This window comes from Balaenoptera musculus, chromosome 4 (assembly GCF_009873245.2).
Source record: "Balaenoptera musculus isolate JJ_BM4_2016_0621 chromosome 4, mBalMus1.pri.v3, whole genome shotgun sequence".
In the NCBI taxonomy this organism is placed as follows: Eukaryota; Metazoa; Chordata; class Mammalia; order Artiodactyla; family Balaenopteridae; genus Balaenoptera; species Balaenoptera musculus.
Window position 1 is genome coordinate 11,097,465 of NC_045788.1, and position 22,854 is coordinate 11,120,318.

The 22,854-nt window shown below is 50.7% G+C and overlaps 2 protein-coding genes across 4 annotated transcripts in view; both read left to right on the forward strand.

Annotated features, from left to right (window-relative positions):
- The window catches only part of SH3BP5 (SH3 domain binding protein 5), a 74,465-nt gene that overhangs the window by 28,174 nt on the left and 23,437 nt on the right, over window positions 1-22,854 (forward strand). For 2 of the 3 annotated variants that reach the window (XM_036850370.1, XM_036850369.1), the window contains exon 3: window positions 83-211. In XM_036850370.1, coding sequence (XP_036706265.1) covers window positions 83-211 — 129 coding nt within the window. Of the gene's footprint in view, window positions 1-82; window positions 212-7,383; window positions 8,040-22,854 lie in introns of those variants that run through there. The other variant, XM_036850371.1, reaches the window with a different exon arrangement.
- On the forward strand, window positions 18,278-20,873 carry LOC118894284 (torsin-1B). The gene has a single exon (XM_036850372.1). It carries the CDS (start codon window positions 18,337-18,339, stop codon window positions 19,345-19,347), a length of 1,011 nt encoding a protein of 336 aa, XP_036706267.1. The 5' UTR covers window positions 18,278-18,336; the 3' UTR covers window positions 19,348-20,873.

The following is a 22,854-nucleotide window of genomic DNA, read 5'->3' on the forward strand; positions in this document are numbered from 1 at the left end:
CTGGGTGCTTCCGGTTAAGTAAAGCAGATTTCCGCACATTCCTTCTTAAGCCTGAACTGTGTCCTCAATTTCCTGTCTGCAGGACATTCGTCAGAAGTTCCGCTCTGTTCTGGTTGAGGCAACGGTGAAACTGGATGAGCTGGTGAAGAAAATCGGCAAAGCTGTGGAAGACTCGAAGCCCTACTGGGAGGCACGGAGGGTGGCGAGGCAGGTAAGCTCTCCTGCTCTGCCCATCACCCCGCCCCGCGCCGTGGGCGCACCTCTGACGCGTGGGCCTCCTGCTGAAGCTCAGGGGCGCGGGACAGCCGTGGCTGTGTCCACAGGTGCGTTTGGAGTCAGCCCCTTGTTTTCCTCCCCCGCACAGGTTGCTTTCACTCCCGCTCTTGGTACTATTAGTAGGGTGAGCATGCTGGCATTTGGATGCCCCCACCAGTGGCCGCTGCCCTGCCGCTGGAGCTGGTACCCAGGTCCACCTCCCAGGCGGCCGGACCAGAGGCTGTGCTTAGAGCGTCGGACTTGCCCTCCGCCCTCCCTGATGACTGCCTGTCGGGCAGCGGGAGGAACACTGCCTCCCTCGTATTCTCCTCCCTGGTTTGGGAGAAATTAGCCATCTGCTTCTCTTGGAACATTGGTTCTTTGTCCTGAGAGCCCAAATAGGCAACAGAGGAGCCAAGACCAGAAAAGGGGGCGGCAGAGGGGCTGTGGTCAGGTGACTGCCGGGGCTGCTGGTTTCAGTGTCTCCCTTGGATCGTCACCGATGTGGGGACTTCCCAGCCTGAGATGCAGGCCCTGTGAATGGGAAGGAAAAGAGCTCCCAACGCATGGTGGTGCCTGCTGTGTGCCAGGCCCTGGGCTGGGGGCTGTCACACCCCTTGGCCCACACGGGGGCTTCTGCTCAGGTGACTCTCGAGCAGCTGGTCCTGGTTGAGTTCCTGTCCTGCTGTGTGTTATGTGACAGAAGATGCTGCCGCCTCCCAGGGTCTCTACCTGTAAGCAGATGCTCAGGGAGTGCAGGTACCACTGCAGGCCCCCACTGTGTGTGCGCAGTGTGCTGTTGGGCTGGGGTCGGGGGCGGGGGAGGCGATGGGAAAGCGAGCCCTTGGGAAGCGAAGCCCCAGGAATGTGTTAAGACGGGAGCCATCGAGGATAAGGGGCCAGGACTTGGGCTTTCCTCTTCCCCGCCCCGCTCCGTGCACCCCTCAGATTTCTCATCAGGGACCCCCTTGATGCTTTGGTGCTTCTGCCGAGGTCCTAGCTACGTATTTGGGTTTTGCACTCTGAACGCTGAACTGAGCTTTCTGGTTGGAACCTTCCAGATAATGTGGCCTCTGTTCCTAGACAGACCAGCTGCCCGAAACCCTTCCTTCCCTGTCCTGCTGCCCTGGGCTGTACAACATCAAAGTGCCCATGACTTGTTGGCCTGCAACAAGCCTGAGCAGCCGTCCTTCTCTCCGCCTCCCTCTGGGCCCCACCCAAGCTGCAGCTTTCTAGAGAGAAGGAGCCCTTCTCCAGAAGGTGCTCACCAGTCCCCAGAAGCTCCCCAACCCTAAGGCGTCCTCCCTCCAAAGTGCCCTGTGCCACAACCTTCAAAGTGCCCCACGTTGGAGATGTGTCTCACCCACCATAGCCCAGGGGGGTAGTGGTCTTGACCTTGCAGTGAGAAGGCTTCTGGTTAGGTTTGAGGAGAAATTTCTGATACTTTAATGTAAACATTGGGTCAGTGCTGAGGAGGTCATGAAACCTCCTCTTCTGAAAGTCTTCAACACTTGAATTTATGGTCCCTTTGAGGACACAAGTATCTATAGAAAAACATCCATGTCCCCATGCCGTGGGGTGATTATATAGTGGTCTGTGAAAGCCTCCCCTTGGAGCCTCGGCAGTGGCTTCCCCCGGGAGTTTCCCCACTGGGTCCCCTGAGCTCAGATTTTGGAGCAGAGCTGGTAAAGGGACCTTTGTGTTCAGGGGCCTCTGGAGGTTGGCCGTTTAGGCCAGCAGCCCCAGCTGATGGGCCTTCTCCTCCTTTGACGGAACGGATGTCATACATGCTCCTACCTCAGAGTCTTTGAACTTGCTGCTCCCCCTGTTTGTTGTTGTCTTAACCACAGGATTTGCATGGTCCACTCCATCTCCTTCAGCTTTCTGCTCAGATGTCACTTTATCAACAAGGCCTTCCTGGGCTGACATTTAAATGACAACTGCCAGCCCACCATCTCTGCCACCCCAGTCCTCATTCCTCGATTGGCTTTTTCTTCATAGCAGTTCTCACCCCCGACCTGTTATTGTTTACTTGTTTATAGTAGTGAAACTCCACAAATTCCCAGACAGGGTATTTGGTCTGTTTGGGTCATTGCCAGCATACAGAAGGTGTTCAAGTCTTGAGGAAACAAACAAATGAACCAATGAGTGAATGATGAGGTTGACCAGATGTTCCTCCCGGCCTTCCGTTGGCATCCCGAGCTTTCCCTCTCCATTGCCGCTTTACTCACAACTTCTTCCCCGCAGAGGGATAGGAGCATGACTGGCAAATCCAGCTTCATCTGGGTTGGGTTCATTCAAATCTCATTTGGTGGGTGGATCCCCAGTTGGCTGTGACACACCTGGAATAGATTTCACACCACTCCCTTTTTGTTCCGCACCCCAGTCCTCTTTGATGGAAAAAGAGGTAGGAGGGAGCTACGTTGGGAGGGTCCCACTGCTGGGCAGCAGTGAAGTGTGGCTTTGCGCCTTCTTCTGGTCTTACCCCCACCCCTTCCTTTCTATATTTACAAACCCCTCTGAGTGTGTGTAGCAGGGATGGTCTCTGAGAGATGCCTTCAGAGCGTCTCCTCCAAGTGTGTCTCGTGAGGCACTGCGTTCTCAGAGCCTCAGCGTCCTCGTCTCTGTGGAAACAGTGATCGAAAACAGTGAAACAGTGATGGTCATGGACCATGAGAGTCCTGAGGTGTCCTTAGGACTTAAATGAGCTAATGTTTGATGATGGAATCCCTGTATGATCTTAGATTTTGGTTTCACTAAAAAAAGATTGTAGAAAATTCAGAAAATAGACAAAAAGAAGAAAATAAGTCCCCATACCTTCTGTTAATATTTGATGTATACCTCCTTTTAAAAAAAAAAAGAAGAGGTAATACTGTAATGATGGTTTTATAACGTCTGGAATGCTCCTGTCCATCCATCCAGAGTCTCAGAGAACAACGGAGACTTACAAAGGAAAAGACTTCTACAGCTTGGTTTTCCATAAAGAGTTTACAAAGACTTGTGATCGTTGGGCCAGTAGGAATTGTGTCTGATCATCAGAAATTTGCACTGACTTTATTGTTCCTGATGTCAACTCATTTTCCTACCAGGAGTCGGATCCAGTTCTGTGATCTTGAAAACCCAATCCACATTCTGCCAAGGGCAGGCAGAGCACTTGTTTTTTTTCCTGGGCCAGGTGGGGGCAGGAAACTGGCTTTGATTTATTTGAGGGTTTTGTCCATGAGCCAGAGCTTGTTTTTAAGATGGCTTTGACATATCTGCCAGCCCATCTGGCCTTCTGTGTGTGGCAGGGGACATTCTGAAGGGGGATGGGGGTGGGTGTGGAGCCCGTGTGACTCAGCAAACTTGAATGGCAGAGAGTTTCTTGCTTCCTTGGCTCCCTGTGTTCTAACTAGTCCAACAGTGGCCCCGGGCCTGGCATTTTATCACTGCCAGTCCCAACCCTTGTGAGTATTTTCCTTTTTGAAAAATGGTGGTAAACTGTATTTAGCATAGGATTTACCGTTGTAACTGTTTTTAAGTACACGATTCAGTAGCATTAAGTACATTCACATTGCTGTGTAACCCTCACCGCCATCCTCCTTCAGAACTTTATCATTTTCCCAACTGCAACCCTGTACTTATTAAATAATAACTCCCCACTCGTCCCTTCCCCCAGCCTTTGGCAACCACTGTCCTACTTTCTGTCTCTGTGAATTTGACTCCTCTAAGTACCCCATGTAAGTGGAGTTGTGCAGAGTTTGTCCTTTTGTGACTGGCTTTTGTCACTTAGCATAATGTCTTCAAGGTTCATCCATGTTGTAGCCTGTGTTGGAATTTCATTCCTTTTTAAGGCTGAATAATATTCCACTGTATGTGTAGACCACATTTTGTTATTCACTCATCCATTGGTGGACCTTCGGATTTTTAAATGGTTGGAATGTGTCAGGAGACTTTGGAACCCTGAAGGGCAGCATAAATGCAAAATAGTGAGGGTTATTCAGTGCTGACAGTCGCCCGTTTTGTGTTTATGGGACCAGGTACGTCCACGTGCTTTAACCTCCTTTGGGGGAAGTAAGTGGTTGGGGAAATGTTTGAAACTTAGCTGACTTAACTGTAGGACCACTGGCAAAGCTTGGCCTCTGAGCCAGACTGCCTGGCTTTTAATCCCAATTTACCACTTAATAGCTATGGGACCTCTGCAGGCTACTTAATGTTTGTGCTTTAATTTCTTCATCTCTAAAATGGAATTGTGTATCAGTTAGTTGTTGCTATGAAACAAAGCAAACTCAGTGACTTAATACATTTACTTAGCTCATGATTTTGCTGGGCAAGTTTTCTGAACTCAGGTTTTGGCTGATCTCATGAATGTGCAGTCAGTTGGTGGGTTGGCTGGGGCGTTGGCTGATCTGGGTTGGCTTTATCTGTCAAGCAGTTGGCTTGTTGTCAGCTGAGGTGTCGGGTGGCTGGACCACGTGCATCTCATCCAACAAGCTAGTGTGGGCTTCTTCATATGGTGCTGGGATTCTAGGAACAGAAATGGCAAGCCCTTTCCAAGCCTCTGCTTGCATCACATTTGTTAATGTCCTGCTGGTCAGAGTAAGTCACATGGCTCGTCCAAAACCAAGAGGTAGGGAAAAAGCAAACTCCACCTGTAAAAATACCTGCAAAGTATTACGGCCATTTTTGCAGTTTACCACAGTGATTAAGTTAGTTCATGTAAAGCATTTGGATGAAAGAAAATGAATGTTAAGTTATTATTCCAGATGTATTTTTCTATCAAATATTATATCTCCAAGGTGAATCTGCTATGTTCAAAAACAAAACAAAAACACCCCTGCCACCACAAAAAAATACCCTGTGGGTGGAAGAAGAAACAGTCCTCTGCTGGCTGGGAGGGGATATGGAAGATGTAGAGACAGAAGGGTGACCCCAGGCAGGGTGGGTACATACCAAGTTGCTTGTGAAGATAAAATGTGGCAGAGGATCGAAACTGATGATGAGGGGATAGCTGACTTACCTTGCGACTGATGGAAAGCCCTCCAAGCCCAAACGGATGAGTGGCGGGGACCTTGAATGGAAGGGAAGTCATGTTTCCAATGAAAGGAGTAAGTCAAAAATGTCAGATAATCCCCTGAATTCTTATGTTAATCACTATGTCTTCTGTTGTTGGGAAATCTGGATGTTGATTTTGTTTAAAGAAGACCTTCCCTAAGTGGAGAACAGGAAGCCTGGGCTTTGCAGAGATGGGACGAAAATGCAAGTGTATGTCAATACAGGTTATACTCTACTTGTCCATGAATTTTTTTCTTCTAATTCATTATTTTCTTTCATTCGACGAATATTTACAGTGTTCCTACTAAGTGTCATGCACTAGTTTAGCCACTTGTCAAGAACGGAAGAAAGACTCTGTCCTGTAGAGCTGACAGTCCCCTCTTAGCAGTCTTACAAAAGTTGCGTGGGATGGAATGTTTTGGGCAAAAGTAGAATCTTTGTTACTGATCTGGATTCACGTGTGTGTGTGTGTGTGTGTGTGTGTGTGTGTGTGTGTGTGTGTGTGTGTGGTTTTTACCCCTTCATTTGAGAAATGGAGTGAAGCACTGCTCCCAGGGAAACAGAGGATTGTTCCTGAGAGCCTCTGGTCACAATTTCATCAAACACAACTTTGTTTTATGTATGTTTCTCTTTAAAGACACCTTCTTTAATCTATATGTCTTATGAATAATTAATTCTATACAATGTTTCTTTACAATGAAACACTAGCCCAGAAGGGACGAACATTTCCCTGCCCCTGGGTGACAGAACCAAAAATTTCTCTGGCTTTCAGCCCCACACTGTGTTGTGCTTCCATCGTGACCTCTCAGGCATTGTTGCCAGATGGAATCCACACATTTAGCCGCGTTTTCACGGCTTCATCTTGCACTACAGACTTGACGTTGGCGCTTACTGGAGCAGCGTCTTGTACGGATGTGCACATTTCCTCTTCCTTTTTCTGGATGTACTGTATTGTTGATTCATTAACAGTGAACTCATGGCCAACGGCACGATGACTCACGCCTGGAAGCAGCTCATCTAAAACACGTATTTTCTCTGTAAGGCACGTCACAGCTGTCCTGTGCTTAGGTAGGACCCCAGACGGCACTCAGCACTAGGCTTGGGGACCACCTTAGAGAGGAACCACCACCGAGAAGCACAAAAACGTGAAAAACATGGCACTCAGTAGACTGTGAGAAGGATGGGTGTTTGCAACCTGACAGCTGGAACAGAAGGCAGGAGGTCCTCTCTGCTTGGCCTCAGCTGGCATCGTGCACATCAAGACTCACGTTTTTTTGCTTCTCTGGGCTGGTCCGTGAATGACTCCAAAAGTGCAGTAAATACTGATTTTGGGGTTACAAGTAAGTCGTAGCGGGTAGGCAAATTCACAAACATGGAATCCACTGAATGATGAGGATCAACGTACTCAACAAGTGGAGAGCCCAGTGGGGAGGAGCGTCTGTTAGAGAACAGGTATAGATGGCACAGGTGTAGACGGTGTGTGCAGGAGGCCGGTGGAGTGAAGTCACGGGGTGTGTGCGCATGTGTGTAAAGCTTTGGAAACACACCTGAGCCCCTGAGTATGAGACAGTCTGGGTAAAGGACAGAGGAGCCGCAATCTGAGGGGGGAGCCGGCGTGGACAGGACCTGGCCTGAGTCCGTCAGCTCCAGGGCTGTGCGGTGGGGCCTCGGGCAGCTGAAGGACCAGGCGGGGAGGGAACCGCATGGCCCGATGAGGGAGGGTGCAGCCTCAGCCTAGCCTCCTGCCTGGGTAGAGTAGCCGCGGTGGGTCTTGCGTGTGGGCTTGGGTTGTGTTGGAGAAACTGATGGGGCACTGATGCCACATGTTGGGTCCGTACTGGTGGCAGCTCCACGTGGAGGTCCAGCGGTGTCTCAGGCACCACGTGTCCCCATAATACAGATGAGGAAACTAGCCTCGGAGCCCAGAGACCATCACTCGGGCCTTCACATGCGCCTTTCCCGTGCTGTGATCTGATCTGGGAGGACGTGGAGGGGGCTGGATCGGACTGAGTCGTTAACCAGCTGCCAAGAGTGAGTCATGAGAACTCCAAGGCTGTGACCCGAAGAGGCAGCAGGCAGTTGAAGCGCAGTCGGGTGTAGCCCTGGGAGAAGGTGGTGAGCTCCTCTTCCCCTGAAAGTTCTAGCGGCACCTGGTGCCCGAGTGGGAGCCTCACAGTGATGTAGGCACGTTGCAGGGGGGCGCTGGGCTTGGGCAGCACGGAGGTGACTGTTTCCGGGAAGACAGGGTGTGGACAGAGCCATCAGAGGTCAAGGATGGAGGGGAGGAGGGGAAGGAGAGTTGTTGTAACGCTCTTTGTACACCAGGCACTTTCCCAAGTGCACTTTCCCAAGCACCAGGGCAGTACTTTTAAAAAACCTTCTGCAGAGTAGGAAACTGAGGCTTAGAGAAAGTCAGGTTATTCAAGGGGCTCCCACGGCCCTCATTTATTCAGATCCGTGGGGTGCCTGGGCCTGCAGGGGTGGGTCCCTTATAGACTGAACCCACTGGGGCCTGATGGAAGGTGGCCAGGCGATGGTATCATTACTGCCGTCACACGGAGGGGACGGTAACTAAGGCTTTGGGAGGTAAGGGAACGTGCCCAGACCACAGACCCCCATGGAGAGGAGCGAAGATTTGAACCCCCATCTCCCTGCTTCTGGCTGTTGCCTGCAGCCTGGTGCTGGCACTCTGACAGTACTTAGGGACTGTTGGAAACCTGACCACACCCTGGCACGTCTTGTGGAAACAGGTAAGAGAAATAATCGACTCGTAGGGCTAAGGGGAGATGCTGGGCTCATCTGCAGTTGTTTCCCTGCCTTTGCTGCCCTGGGGCACCTGGGAGGCTCTTGCCAAGTCATCGGTGGCCCTTTGAAACTTCTTCCCCTCCTGGGAGCTGAGTGCACTTTCGTCCTGCCTCCCTCTTTCCCGGTCACTTTTGTTTCTGCTGAGCCTGTGCCTGCCTGGGTGGCAGCTGTCTGCGTGAGGCTCGGGTGAGGAGGTCTGGGTCAGTGACGTCCGTCCCTGTGATCCTGGTCACGTTCCCACTGGGCGGCCACAGGCCAGTTCCTGGGAACTGCATCACCCAGGTGCCCGGGCTGAGGGCAGGCCGCTGGGTGACTGGGGCACCTGTCCCGAAGCAGAGTCCCTGGTGATTTACGGCAGGAGGGAAATGTGCTATATTAACCCTCCTTGGCCCGCAGGACCGCCCTGCCTTGCAGTCTTGGCTGGAGATTCCGGGGGAGAAGCAGCTGCATTGGGAGGCCTGGAATCTTGCGTCAAGATGGGGTCAGTGGGGAGACGAGGGGCAGCCTCTGACCCAGGGTGAAGTCTCCTGACGTAGAACAGGTCTCGAGGCTTCCAGACGGGCCCACCCCCCTTTGGAGCCGTTGCCCCTCCTGCTGGGCTGGCTGTGCTTCAGGCATCCTCCACTCTCCCGTGACTGGAGAGGGAGTGCGGCTGATCTGAGGTTTTCTCTTCTGTGGCGCGAGGACCACCTGCATTTGACCCTTTCCTGCCTGGCGGGCAGCAGGAAGCCAGGAATGGGGCTCGTGGCCAGCAGGGTCTCAGCGGGGCAGTATGATGCTGGGGGTGCGGCCCCCGCCGATGCCTGGTCTGTTGGGGGCGTCTCGGGGACAGTCCCCTTTTCCTTTCAGTGGCCTTTTGCTGAGGCCTGGCTGATACCCACAAGTGCCGCTTGAAGCTGACAGATGTGGTTTGTCACCGCAGGACAGCGGTTGGAGGGGAAGCAGGATGTGGAGTTCTGTACCGAATCTGAAACCATGAGGCTCCTTGGATGTTTCTCTTTTTCTTTTCTTTCTTCCCTCCCCCGCCTCCGTCCCCCCTTCCATCTATTGTCAATAAAATCAATGAAATTGCTGCTTCCACATGGATCGCCCTTCCCTCCCCCTCCTGTAAACCACTGGCATTCCCTAGAGGGGGCAGCAGGGTGACTGATTTCTCAGTTGAAGAAAATCAGAGTATGGGATGTATTTTTGCTATCAGTTTTGTCAACACGGGTAGGCCTCTTAGGGAACCATGCCCATCACACCAAGAGGGAGGTGCTGAGGAGTCCAGGCCATAGACGAGTTTTCATTTCTGCCTGGTGAAAGAAAGGTCCTTGTGGAGTTTAAGCCCTAAAGGTAGGGTGGGCAGATAGAATACAGGACACCCAGTTCAAGTTGAATTTCAGATCGTTTTTTTTAAGCATCACTCTGTCCCATGTAAACCTTGGGACACACTTCACTGAAACAGATTATTTGTTTATCTGGAATTCAAATGGGCCTGGGAGTCCTGTATTTTTATTTGCTAAATCTGGCAGCCCTGCTGAGGAGGGAGGTTGTGGTCTGAGTCATCAGCCAGGTGGAGAAAGTAGTTTCAGAGTCGGCCGCCCCTTCTCGGGGCTCCTGAAGTCACAGCGCTCAGCCGTGGAGAGTTGTGGTCCCCGCCTTGCCACCTGGCAGGTACAGGACAGGCGCTTGTGCTAGGATTCCAGATGGCTAAAATGCCCTCAGCTTGGTGCTTCTAGGCGGAAATGGGCTTCCTAAGAGAGGTGCCTGAGGCTGACATTTTTTCTTGTCCCTTCCTGGCCCTCCCTAGCTTGATCGCTGCATTCCGGAGGGCCTCATGGGAGGCCACGCCACTGGGTCTCCTCTGAAGGACCTTCCAGAAGGTGAGCTCCCCAGCTGTCCTTCCTCCTCTGCCGGGCGTCAGCCTCCCTCCAGCTCTCTCCCCTTCCCCATCCTCGAGTGCCTTTATTAGTTAGTTTGGTCATTTATTCATTTGCTTGTTTATTCATTTTTCCATTTAGAACTTCCTTAGGCACTAGAGGAAAGGGTGCCTCTTTGCTTCAATTAAGGCAGTGATCAGCTGGCTTTAGGAAGCCTCACTTTGAAGAAGTGGTTTAAATGGAAGTAAAAAAAAACAAAATACCATGTGTTCATCAATTTGTTACCGGCCTCCAGTGCATTCCACAGCCTTTTGGCAAAGCACTGTACTGCAGAGAAGGTGCTGGGCCTTTTTGATTTCTGAAAATCGTGGTGTATCTTCTAAGTTCTCTCATTCTTTGAATTTAAGTCTCTTGATCTCAGGCTCAAGCCAACTGAGCGAAGGTTCTCTTTATACAGAGACGACTGGGAGGTGTTTTCACACTGACCCTGGGCACTCAACCAGGGTGGCTGCAGGCACCTGTAGCGGGCTCTCCTGAGAGCAGTTGTTGGAAAGAAATTGATATGTGAGGCAATGTATTAGTTTAGGTAGGTTCCTCTTCAATCTGGCTCCGCCCCAAGCCCATAAAAAATATACAGATGAACTTCTACAACCTAAAATTCTGAAATTTATATTGCCTTGTACGCAAAATAATGGCCTCATCCTGTATCAGCCAGGAATTGCATTTTGCTGCAAGTAACACAGGGCTTAAAAACAGTGGCCTAAACACACAAGAATACTTTCTCTCACCTGAAAGAAGACCTGAATTAGGCAATCTAGGTTGATGCCATGAGTCCAGGGTCATCTGAGATCCAGTGTCGTATTTATTGCTCAATCCTAGTATGTGAGTCCCATCCTCAGAGTCACCTCCTGGTCCAGGATAGCTCCAGACGCTCAAGCCATCTCATCTGTATTTCAGGAAAAGAGGAAGGGGAAAGGACGTGTGCCCCTTGTACTTTAAAGAATCTACCCGGAAGTCCCAGGCAACACGCTGCTTCTCTTTCATTGCTGGTTCTCTCATTCTTTGAATTTAAGTCTCTTGATCTCAGGTATACAGCTGAACAAAGTTTCTCTTTGTACGGAGAAGGCTGGGAGGTGTTTTCACACTGACCCCGGGCATGGTCGTGGGTAGCAAGAAAGGCTTGGCTTGGAGCGTTTTAGCTAGCAGGGTTGTTTCTAAGGATGAAGAGAAGCATGGATACTGAGAGGCAGCTAACCACCTCTGCCATGTCTGTGCTGTGGTTTATTCATCTTCTAGAGAGGCTCTTGGTTGGAAAGACTTAGAGGTGGGCATATGTGACCCGTAGAGCAGGCACAGGACTTCTCCGAGGAGGGAACTGCTGCAAACCCCGTATCTCTGCTCCATCACTTCTGTCCCTTTCTGCTACATGGGAAAGTTCCTTTCCTTTGCATTGTGTTGGAGTCCTAGGAGAAAATGCTAGCTTACCATAAAGGAAGGTGTGTGTGTGTGTGTGTGTGTGTGTGTGTGTGTGTGTGTGTGTGATTTCGTCAAGTCACAGAATCCATTCATACCTTCTTTTAACACACACTCGTTAAATGACTCATTTCCCATCACCACTTCTTTGGCGGAAGCCCTCATGTCTTGCCCGGATTGTTGAAATCGCCTTTTTCCGTTGGAATTCTGCCTCTCCCAGTCCCCCTTCTCCACTTCTCCCCCATAACCTCCCAACTCAGTCTTGGCAAAGTCAGTTTTGCTGATAATCCTGCTCAAAAACTGTAGTGGATGTGCTGCTTAATTTTATGTGTCAACTTGGCTGGACCACAGGGCCCAGATACACGGTCAAACATTATTCTGAATGTTTCTGTGAGGGAGTTTACTGGATGAGATTCATATTTACCTCCGTGGGGTTTGCGTAAGCAGATTGCCCTCCATGGTGTGGGTGGGCCTCACCCAATCAGCTGAAGACCTGACTACAACAGAAGACTGCCCTGCCCCGAGCAAGAGGCAGTTACGCAGCAGAGGTGCGCGGACTTGACCTGCAGCATCAGCTCTGCTTTGGGTCTCCAGCCTGCTGGTCCACCTTGCAGATTTTGGACCTCCAGCCTCAAAAATAATCATACGAGCTAATTCCTTGATATAAATCTCTTTCTATACACAGATCTTCCTCAATTTATGATGGGATGACATCCTGATAAACCCATCGTAAGTTGAAAATATCGTAGGTCAAAAATGCATTTGATACACGCAGCCTCCCGGACATGCCAGCTCAGCCCCGCCCACCTCACACGTGCTCAGAACACTCACATTAGCCTGCACGTGGGCAGAACCCTCTAACGCAAGGCCTAGTTTATAATAAAGGGTTGACTATTTCATGGAGTTTATGGAATACTGCACTGAAAGGGAAAAACAGGATGGAGTGCGGGTCCGGATGGTTGTCAGTGTGTCTCTATCGGTTGTTCACCCCCGTGACTGGGGGCTGCAGCTGCCCTGCCCAGGATCAGAGAGAGGGTCGTACTGCACGCCGGTCCCCCAGGGAACGGTCCACCTTTGAAGCGTGGTTTCTTCTGAATGCATATGGCTTTTGCACTGTCATAAAGTCGATAACTTAGAAGTTGAACCATCGTGAGTCAGGGACCGGCTGTGTATGCACAGCCCACTGGTTCTGTTTCTCCGGACGACGCTGCCTGACACAGCGCTCCTTCTGTCTCTGGTGACACGCCCAGCTCTGAGCAGGGCACACAAGGCTCTTACCTCCTCCTCCGCGTCTGCTCCTCTCCGTGCTGAGCCCCGCGTGCGCCCGCCTCCGCCGCTACTCGCAATTGCGGGCCGCATCGTGTTGTTTCAGTCACAACCTCTGGGTACGTCCTGGGGTGTTTTGCATCTGCGCACACCCTGTTCTCTTTGCCTGTGACGTTTTCCTCCCCAGACTGACTAGGCCTGTGAGGTTCAAAACAGTGGCCAGTAGCCACGCGTGGCTACTTAAACATAAATAATAAAATGAAATACAACCAAAAGTTCAGTCCTTCGGTCTCCCCAGCCACACTTCAGATGCTCACTGGGCACAGGTGGCCGATGGTGGCCGTTTGGGGACAGTGCAGACAGAGGACATTTCCATGGTTGCAGAAAGTTCTACGGGAAGCTTTTGCCCTTTGCCTGATGACCTGACAAAATGAAGGCACAGGTCAGTGCACCTTCTTGAGACTCTTGCTGTAGGCCCCCTCCCGCTCTGAGCTTTCCTGCAGCTTTGCTTTGAGAACTGGATGAAAGTTGTGATGTCATCCTCCGGGAACACACGGATATGCACGGGGGTGTATACATCATAAACACAATTTCAAGGTAATCGTCAGCTCCCTTTAAGGGTGAATAACAAACCCACAGGACAGGTTTGTCCTGTGGGTTAATAACGACGAGCTAATACTACGCCATGCTTGCTGGTGTAACAGCTGACACTTCTGTCCCGCTCGCGCACGCCTGTTCTGAGCACTTTACGTGTGTTAACTCACTTGCTCCTCAGATCAGCCCCACGAGGTGGCTTCTGTTGTCCACATTTTGCAGATGAAGAAACCAAGGCACCGAGAATTAAAGTGCTCAGGGTCACTCAGCTAATGACCCAGGCAGCCCGAGTCCCGCGTCTGGGTTCCTAACCTTTCCAACGAGGGCTGAGAACCCTGACCTCCCGCCCTGAATCTGAGCTCCTTGATGACAGAAATCGCATCTTATCTTTCTGACCTTTGCAGATCTTCATGACGCATGGTGCGTGGTAGAAGTGAAATGAACGCTGGGTGGAAGGAGGGTGCTGGGACCGCCTGAGTTATACAGCGGCTTAAGGCAAAGTTGTCACGGCCCTGAGACCTTGGATTCTTCCCCTGGGTGTCTTTTCCTTTTTCTCTCTTCTTCCAATGGCTGCGGTTTGTTCCTGACCCCCTAGGGCCGGGAGAGGCCCTGAGTCCCTCAGACCTGCTTTGCTTGGCAATACCAGATGGAAAGCCAGTGGGTGCCCACCTGGCCTCCCCAAGCTGGGGGCCCCGCTGCACCCTGGCCCTAGGACAAGGCCATTCCTGTCTTTCTCAGAGCGCCCTAGGTGGCTTGAAGTGGAGTGGGCTCTGAGGCCTGGGTGTGCTTGCTTCTGTGTCCTGTTGCAGTGACGGCCTACTCTGGCCCTGGCTGGGGGCTGCTGGCATTTCCATATACCGAGCTAGGCGGGAGGTGTGCTGTGCTTACTCTTATTTATATTAGGCCCTTGTTTTCATCTGTGTCCTCCTGACCTTGAGTTCTTTTGGGGTTCATCTTGCCGGTGGTAGTTAAAATCAAGCCAAGTCATGCTAACCCAGAGGCAGAAGATGAGTTGGAGGGGAGGGGGGTTGACCTTTCAGTGAATCAGTTGCTCCTCTGGCTGTGCTTCAGTGTCCCAGGCAACCCCTGGTGCCAGATGATCCAGGGCAGGCTGAAACCCGGAGAAGGTGGGAAGGGGGCAGCCAAGGTCCCTGGCGATGAAGGGCTTGGAATAACTCCTGTTTCCAAGTCACCGTCCTGGTGGCGGGGTCTCACAGATGTACAAAACATCACTGCCTTCAAGGAGTTAGCAGTCTTGTCAAGAAGGCCAAGTGAAGGATAAAATAATTCGAGATACGTTGTCAGTATGTTCATACGTTGGACAGTTTTCAGAGTGTTAATAACATGGCAAACTGTTGAAATATAAGTATAGAAGTTTGGTCTTGTGAATTCAGAGGGTAAAATTTCACCCGGCAACAAATTTCCTGAAGACCCACTGGGACCTGGGTTATATATCAGTCAGCTTGGAGGAGGCGAGGTCGAGTAGGAGGGGAATTATTTAGATCTCAAGAGAATGACATTCACATCACACGATTTAGTGTATACAGTGAAGTCCTTATTCAGGTGAGTTTTCACATCACGTAAATTGGCACTTCCGAGGATATGTGCGCCCAGAGAGATCAATGTCTCCATTGGTCTGGAGCCACAGAAGGAGAAAATTACAAGGTGCATTTGGATGACTGACCACCAGGAAGTTGTTTGTGGCTTATCATTTGTACCCTAGCTTGGTACCTAAACTAAACAGAGTACACTATTAAAATAAGACATTTCTTAAATGTCTGCCATGTACTGGCCACTTGGCTAGGTTTTGGGAATTAAAAGTTCAGGAATGGTCTCCCCGTCACTAGGGCTCCCCGGGTCACTGGGTGATACTCTGTAGAGAGATCATGGAAACTCCCTGTGAGCTTTTCTGCTGTGGCACCAACTCTGAGGGCCCTCAGCCCGGAGGACTGACCAGGTGTCTCTGGTCACCAGCATGTGTTGGGGGCCCAGGGGTTGAGTTACCCTACTGTTCCCCCTCCTCCCTGTCTCCCTTCATGGCCCCTCTGTGGGTGTCTTCCAGCCCTCCAGGCCAAGAGTAGAAAGCTTTGCGAATCCTCTTCCCAACCATCCATCTTTAGTTGCCAAGTAAGTTGTGTGAATGGAAGTCACTTTGGAATGGGCATGTCCCCTGCCCCCGTTAACAGCAGCCTCTTGGGAGTAAAGCCAAGCAGCTGTGTGACGGAGGCACCGGCTGTGGGGAGGCCAGTCCTGGCCAATGTCAGGAAGCTTTCCAATTGAGAAGCCCCTTTTGTGGATCCCAGACTGGCGGGGAAGGGGCCCTTGACAGATACTCTCGTTATATCTTCTGAGTATTTCTTATCTCAGAGGCAGGAGGAAATTTTTTTTTTTTTTTTTTGTCGTAGGGCATAGTTATTTATTTATTTTTATTTTTGGCTGTGCTGGGTCTTCGTTTCTGTGCGAGGGCTTTCTCTAGTTGTGGCAAGCGGGGGCCACTCTTCATCGCGGTGCGCCGTCCTGTCACTATCGCGGCCTCTCTTGTTGCAGAGCACAGGCTCCAGACGCGCAGGCTCAGTAGTTGTGGCGCACGGGCTTCGTTGCTCCGCGTCATGTGGGATCTTCCCAGACCAGGGCTCGAACCCGTGTCCCCTGCATTGGCAGGCAGATTCTCAACCACTGCGCCACCAGGGAAGCCCAGGAGGAATGTTTTTTGAGCCCATTTATTTTAATAGTGTAGAGGTTGGAAATGTCTTTGGAGCCCATTCGGTCCTTGGTACAGAGCTGGGGGTGGGGAGGTTGGCCGGGACTTGTCCAGCTTTGGATGCTCTACAGAGAGAATGCCTTGGCCAGAGGGCTGGGCAAAGTGAATGTGCAGATGGCGTTGTAGAGATAGTTTGTCAAACTGAGGGTGGCCCAGTGGGTTCTGTGGTTTCTCATCAGGGTCTAGAGACATCGGTCTTGTCAGCCCCCCCGCTGGACAAGTGGAGTAATATGGGGCCTGTGCTGGTGCTTTTCCTCTTCCAGGGCACTGCAGTCATGGCACCTGGGTCCGAGCCTGGTCTCCTTTCTTTCCTCCTTTCCTTCTTTCTTCCCTCCCTCCCTCCCTCCCTTTCTTGTATAGTTGATTTACAATGTCATGTTAGTTTCAGGTGTACAGCATAGTGGTTCAGTGATACATATATCTGTGTGTATAAATATTCTTTTTGAGATTCTTTTCCCTTATAGGTTATTACAAGGTATTGAATATAGTTCCCTGTGCTATACAGTAGGTCCTTGTTGTTTATTTTATACGTAGTCTATATCTGTTAATCCCAAACTCCTAATTTGTCCCTCCCTCCCCCCTTTCCCCTTTGGTAACCATAAATTTGTTTTCTATGTCTATGTGTCTGTTTCTGTTTTGTAAATAAGTTCATTTGTATCATGTTTTAGATTCCACATGTAAGTAGTATCATGTGGTATTTGTCTTTCTGTGTCTGATTTACTTCACTTAGTATGATAATCTCTAGGTCCATCCATGTTGCTGCAAATGGCATTTCATTCTTTTTTATGGCTGAGTAATATTCCATTGCATATATATATATATATATATATATATATATATATATATATATATATATATATATATATATACATATATATATATACACCACATCTTCTTTATCCATTCATCTGTTGATGGACATTTAGGTTACTTCGGTCTCCTTTCTTTCTAGCCGTGTGACCTTGGATCAGTTCCTTAACCTCCGTTTCTTTGGGTTTCAAATGGGTGCAGCAATACTTACCAACAGGGCTATAGGCTAGATTCCGTAGGTGAATACTGGTACAGCAGGAGTTTAATAAACACCCTTGACCTGGTTCCTTTTATCCTTTTGGCAGTAGAAGTGAGGTGCAGGTCAGGGCAGGGCTTACCCAGGTTTCTGCAGTTTGGTTTCTGCTCTCTTTGGAAGTGCTTTGTGCTGATAATGTGCTTTGTCATTGTAAGTGGGTGCCCTCCCCCCTCCCCCCCTCTCTTCGAGGGACAGAGAAAGAGCCGAGGGTTTTAAATCACAGCAGAAGAGATCAAGATGAGAGGTGAGACATTCTGGGCAGCCGGAGTGGTTTGGCCACTAACAGGATGGGGGCGGCCAGTGTTGGACGCCACCATGTTTTTGGTAAGTTGCCCATGTGGGCAAGGTGGGTTTCGAGGGGTCAGGAGCCTTTCCAGTCTTGTAAACCTGTCTCTCGCTTGGCTAAAATTTGGGCTCTTTACCTCCCCTCATTGGCAATCCTACAGGTGTTTTGTTTTATTTTTAAAAATTTTTATTTATTTTATTTATTTAGCTTAAATTTTGCCTTCAGTGAGGAGCACCTTTGATAAATACCTTTGGTTTCCCTAATCTTTTAGTGAATAGCATTTTCTTGAGTTTTGTGATTACGTGGCAGGTAAATAGCAAAAGTGATAACTGATGAACCAAAGCCTTCAAAAAACATTTCTTTACCACGTTTTATTATGGCATGTTTCAAGCGTGCACAGAAGTAGAGAGACTGTCAGTGAACCCCAGGCACCCGTCAACCAGCATCAGCAGCAATATCTTGCAATCCTGTGTTCCCCAGTGTCCCCAGTTTTAATGGTAAAGCTGTTCACAGATACCATATCACTTTACCCATAAATACTTAAGTGTTTATCTCTAACAGATAAGAACCTTTAAAAGATCACATTTTCACACCTCACAAAATGAATAACAGTTCTTTTTGTATCATCTCATGCCCAACCCTTTTTCAGATTTCCCTGGCTGTTTGAACAATGTATTTTTCTTATGATCGGTTTAAAGCATTTGACTAGAAACAGCTGTTATATTTTGATTTGATAAATAGGGTGGGCCTCCCCTTTTCCCTCATGTGATGCCCTTACTCAACCCAGTGACATAATTTTGAGTGTGAGGAAAGAACTATGTGGTAGATAAATAGCAAAGTAACAGCTGATTAAGAAGTGCATCAAGAAGCAATTTTGGACGCTCGGCCGCCTGGGCGGCCCTAGCAGCGGCTGTGGCTGCCTGCGAGCTGGGCGATGCATCCGTCTGGGCTGCTCTGGGTCGCGGCGGCGCTGCGGCTGCTGCTGGCGGCCCACGTGGCGGCGGCGTTCGAGCCTATCAGCTTGGGCATCGCCATCGGGGCCGCGTCGGCCCTCACCGGCTACCTGTCGTACACGGACCTGTACTGCCGCTTCGCCGAGTGCTGCCGAGAAGAGCAGCCGCTCAACGCGTCGGCCCTCAAGCTGAATTTGGAGGAGAAGCTCTTTGGGCAGCATCTGGCCACAGAGGTGATTCTCAAGGCGCTGACTGGCTTCAGGAACAACAAAAATCCCAAGAAACCACTGACTCTTTCCTTACACGGCTGGGCTGGCACGGGCAAGAATTTTGTCAGCCAAATTGCGGCTGAAAATCTTCACCCAAAAGGTCTCAAGAGCGGCTTTGTCCACCTGTTTGTGTCGACCCTGCACTTCCCTCACGAGCAGCACATAAAACTGTACCAGGACCAGTTACAGAGGTGGATTCGGGGTAACGTGAGTGCATGTGCGAGCTCCGTGTTCATATTTGACGAGATGGATAAATTGCACCCGGGGGTCATTGATGCAGTCAAGCCGTTCCTAGATTACTACGAGCAGATTGATGGCGTGTCTTACCGGAAGGCCATCTTCATCTTTCTCAGCAATGCAGGCGGGGACCTCATAACTAAGACGGCCCTTGACTTTTGGCGGGCAGGGAGAAAGAGGGAAGACATCCAACTGAAGGACCTGGAGCCGGTGCTGTCTGTTGGAGTCTTCAATAACAAACACAGTGGCCTGTGGCACAGCGGACTGATAGACAGAAACCTCATCGACTACTTCATCCCCTTCCTGCCCCTGGAGTACAGCCACGTGAAGATGTGCGTGCGGGCAGAGATGAAGGCCCGCGGTTCTGCCATCGACGAAGATGTCGTCACCAGAGTGGCAGAGGAAATGACGTTTTTCCCTAAAGATGAGAAAATCTACTCAGACAAGGGCTGCAAGACTGTGCAGTCACGGCTGGATTTTCACTGAACTCTTACCCAGGTGGGGTGAGACGCGGCTGGGAGCCCAGGGAACTCGGGGCCTGGCCTTTCCAAGCACTTTTGAAGACCTCTTCAGGGTTTGCACATTTGCACCTGTGGACTTGCGGGATATGGAAGGTTCTAAGGGTTGATTTTTGAAATGATGCTCATCTGTTAAGGCTGCTTGTCGTTTTGCAACAGGACAGCAAGCCAGCTGTTCAGTGTGGTTGAAGATGAACTTGTGAAGTCCCTCCCCTCCCCTGCCACTACCACTTAACTGACCTTGACAGAAGTGCCTTGAAAACAGCTGTGTGAGTGAGACCAAGGACTCTTTCTGACCCAACGGTACCCACACCTCAGAAGCTGAACTGAAGGAGTCCGAGGGCCCCGCTGCAACCCGGGGAGCACTGGATTTTCACCTGCCAGAAACATTCTTCCGCTCTAGTTCTTTTTCTTTACAGAGCGCGTTCACTGACTTGAAGTATTTTCAGGTAAAATCGGCGGCACCTTCAGGCACACTGTCGTGTGGGAGGACCTGGGCCCACAGGCCGAGCACGCAGCTGGGGGAACCGCCTGTGTGTGGCATGGGGGCTCCACGCCGGGGCCCTGCAGCCAGGCGGGACGGGCAGGACCTCTCCGTCTGTCCGTGGCTTTGCTGCTGCTGACAGCCCTGGTCATGGAATTCCTTCTCCCAATTCTCACTTGGTACTGATCGCAGCCTTCCTTGTATCACTTCTACTCCTTAACTTCAGCCACGGCTAGATGTCCCCCCAGCCATATCATCCCTAGAGTCGGATCAGAACGCGACTGTTGGCTTTGAGTTTGAGTCCTTGGTTCCCACGGTGAAATGTTTGTCTGTTACAGTTTACACGTGGGTCAGTCTCTCACTTGACTGCACAGAACCATTTGAAATCCGTAGGACAGAGTCATTCTCCACGGATGACGCGTGCCGACTGAACGGTCAGCTTGCAGGTTCTCGTTGCCGAAGTGGAAGTATTGGACACTTCAAGTGCTCGAGTTTTCAAGGATATGTATATTTTTTATAATGTTCTTACTTCTGAATCTTAGATAATAGAAATATGGGACATTGCTCATTTTAAAACATGGGAAGGAATAAATTGCCTATTCCTTTATCAGATACTCTTAAGGTTGTGGCTGATCCTGGGTGTCATCTGAGAATGACACCCTGTACGGCAGCGTCAGGCTGGGCTGCCCTGGCCACTGGGAAATACGACTTCCATTCCAGCCAGTGTGAATCGTTCTATCTTGCAGTTGCAATGCAACTGCAGACATGTAATGAGAACATGCAGCTTTTTTCTATATAAGACATGGCAGAATGAATGTTCCTCCCACGTGGCAATGCCTTATAGAGGGTCACACTTAGTCTTTAAAAAATGCCAAGGTGAGGCTTAAAATTTTTAGCACATGTTCTCAAGTTGGAGCTAAGTTATGTTTCTTTTGTCACCTTTTGGGTGTCTGGTCGGGAGGAGATAAGATTTTTTGTTATGATGCAATAAACTCAACACGTGTTGGCTACCTTTGGACTGCTGTTACTGATTTGTAACTTAAAAAGGCCACAGTTGCTCATGGCCCAGTCTCCCCACCCCATGTAAGATGTAGACAAACTTAAATTGACCTACTGAATGTCAAATAATAAAGCCTAAATTTTATCATGTGAGATGCCAAAAAAAAAAAACAAAAAAAACAAACAAACAAAAAAACAAACAAACAAAAAAAAGAAGCAATTTTGTAAGCTTTTTATTATGGAACATTTGCAAATATATACAATAAAGATGACAGCAAAAGCAGACTAGCTCAGTGGTAAACTCACCTGCTGATGGACTGTTTGCACATGTCTAAGCCAGACGCTGCGTTCCAGGCCGCGGCCTCAAAAATCCTGCTGTAATTACATGTCTTCTGTACTGGGAACCAGGCTCCCTGGGAGATAAGAGAGGCCTCGCCCTTTCACCTCCAGTCTGAGACATCCAGTGACTTGTTCAAGGTTGAAGACCCAAGACAATGGTCATTGTTGGTGCTGGGAGTGTACCCTGCTGCTCCCAGTTCTTTGGACACAGGAGGACGGTGCCTCACAGTGGCCCAGCTGTGCCAGGCGATCAATGCCAGTTCTGTGTAGGGCAGGGGAAGGTTTCTTCCGCCAGCACTATGGTGTGTTTAGAACCGGGAGCCCTGGGATTGGAGAGCTGCAAGGGGCATGTTTGTCCACGTGGTCCTGGTGGGCCTGCCCTCTGGAGAGCAGGCCCTGGAGATGTTGGCAGCTCTGCTCACAATCCCCAGGTAGAGGGAGGGCTGTGCCCCCAGAGGCAGAACGGGGTGAGGGCCAGCCAGCCTCCTGGCTCCCCGCCAGAGAGAAAGGAGAGGAGTAGGAGGTGAGAGTAGGGACAGAGCTTTGCCAAGGCAGCTGCTGTCTTCGGGTGCGAGACTGGCTGTGGCTGAGCGGAGGGAGATGCCGTTCCTCATCCTGGCATCCCGATTCTTCATCCACCCACCTCTTGGCTCCCATGCTCCCTCTTCCCCATGGGAAACCAGCAGCCACTCATGAGCTGTGAAGGACTGTCATGAGGCGTAATTACAGAGCCCGGGGCTCTGCCCACGCAAAGCAGCCCCCTCCCCTCCCTCAAAACGTCGGGCCATGGTCGGGCACCCTGTCGTGCCCGGGGTCTGTGCTGTTTTCCAGGGAAGCTTCCCTGACGGGTGCGTATGTCTTTCTGACCCCGAGACTTGGAGATGCTGTGCTTCTTGTGTCCTGGGAATGACCTGGGGGGGTGGGGGGCGGTTTGGGGACAAGGCGGAGATAGAAATAAATGGGAGGATTTGCGGGGAGGAAGGTACAGCCCTGCTGAATCTGGGGAACCCTCCACAGCAGAGAGGTTCCCCAAGTGAGCACGTATTTGAGGAAGTTAGAGGTGGTATGTGACTTGTCCCTTTGAGCAGGCCAGTTTACTTGTTAGGCTCTTGATTTCGCTTCTGTAAAACAAAACGGTTGGTCTCCATTGTTTCTATCTCCTCGAGCCCAAAGACTTCGTGATTCGACCCCCGTGGGCCAGGGGTCTGGGTGTGGTGGTAGCTCCCGGCGTGCTGCTGGGTCACGAGGGCCTTGGCCTTGGGCACCGTCCCCTGCCTCAGGCCTGCCCTGGACCGACTCTTGCCAGCTTGGAGCCCAGCCACATGAGCATGGGAGCAAGAGGGAGCCCAGGGGGTGGATGTGGAGGCACTTTTCTGGCTGGGGAGGGGGGCACAGAGAGAGGCTCGGCATCTGTTGGGTCCCAGCAGCGGCAGCAAGCCTTTGATTTGGGGGCCCGCGTCGGATGTGCCGTTCCCGGAGACCCCGCCACGCGTGGCTGGCAGACTGGGTGAGCCACAGTGATCGTGCAGGGAGAGCCGAGTGTGAAGGTCAGAGACGGCCGCGGCTGGCCAGCCCTGACCTGCTGACTTGGGCTAAGAGCCCCATGCCCTCCCTCCTGCCAGCAGCTTTTGGCTGGACCGGGGACCGTCTGTA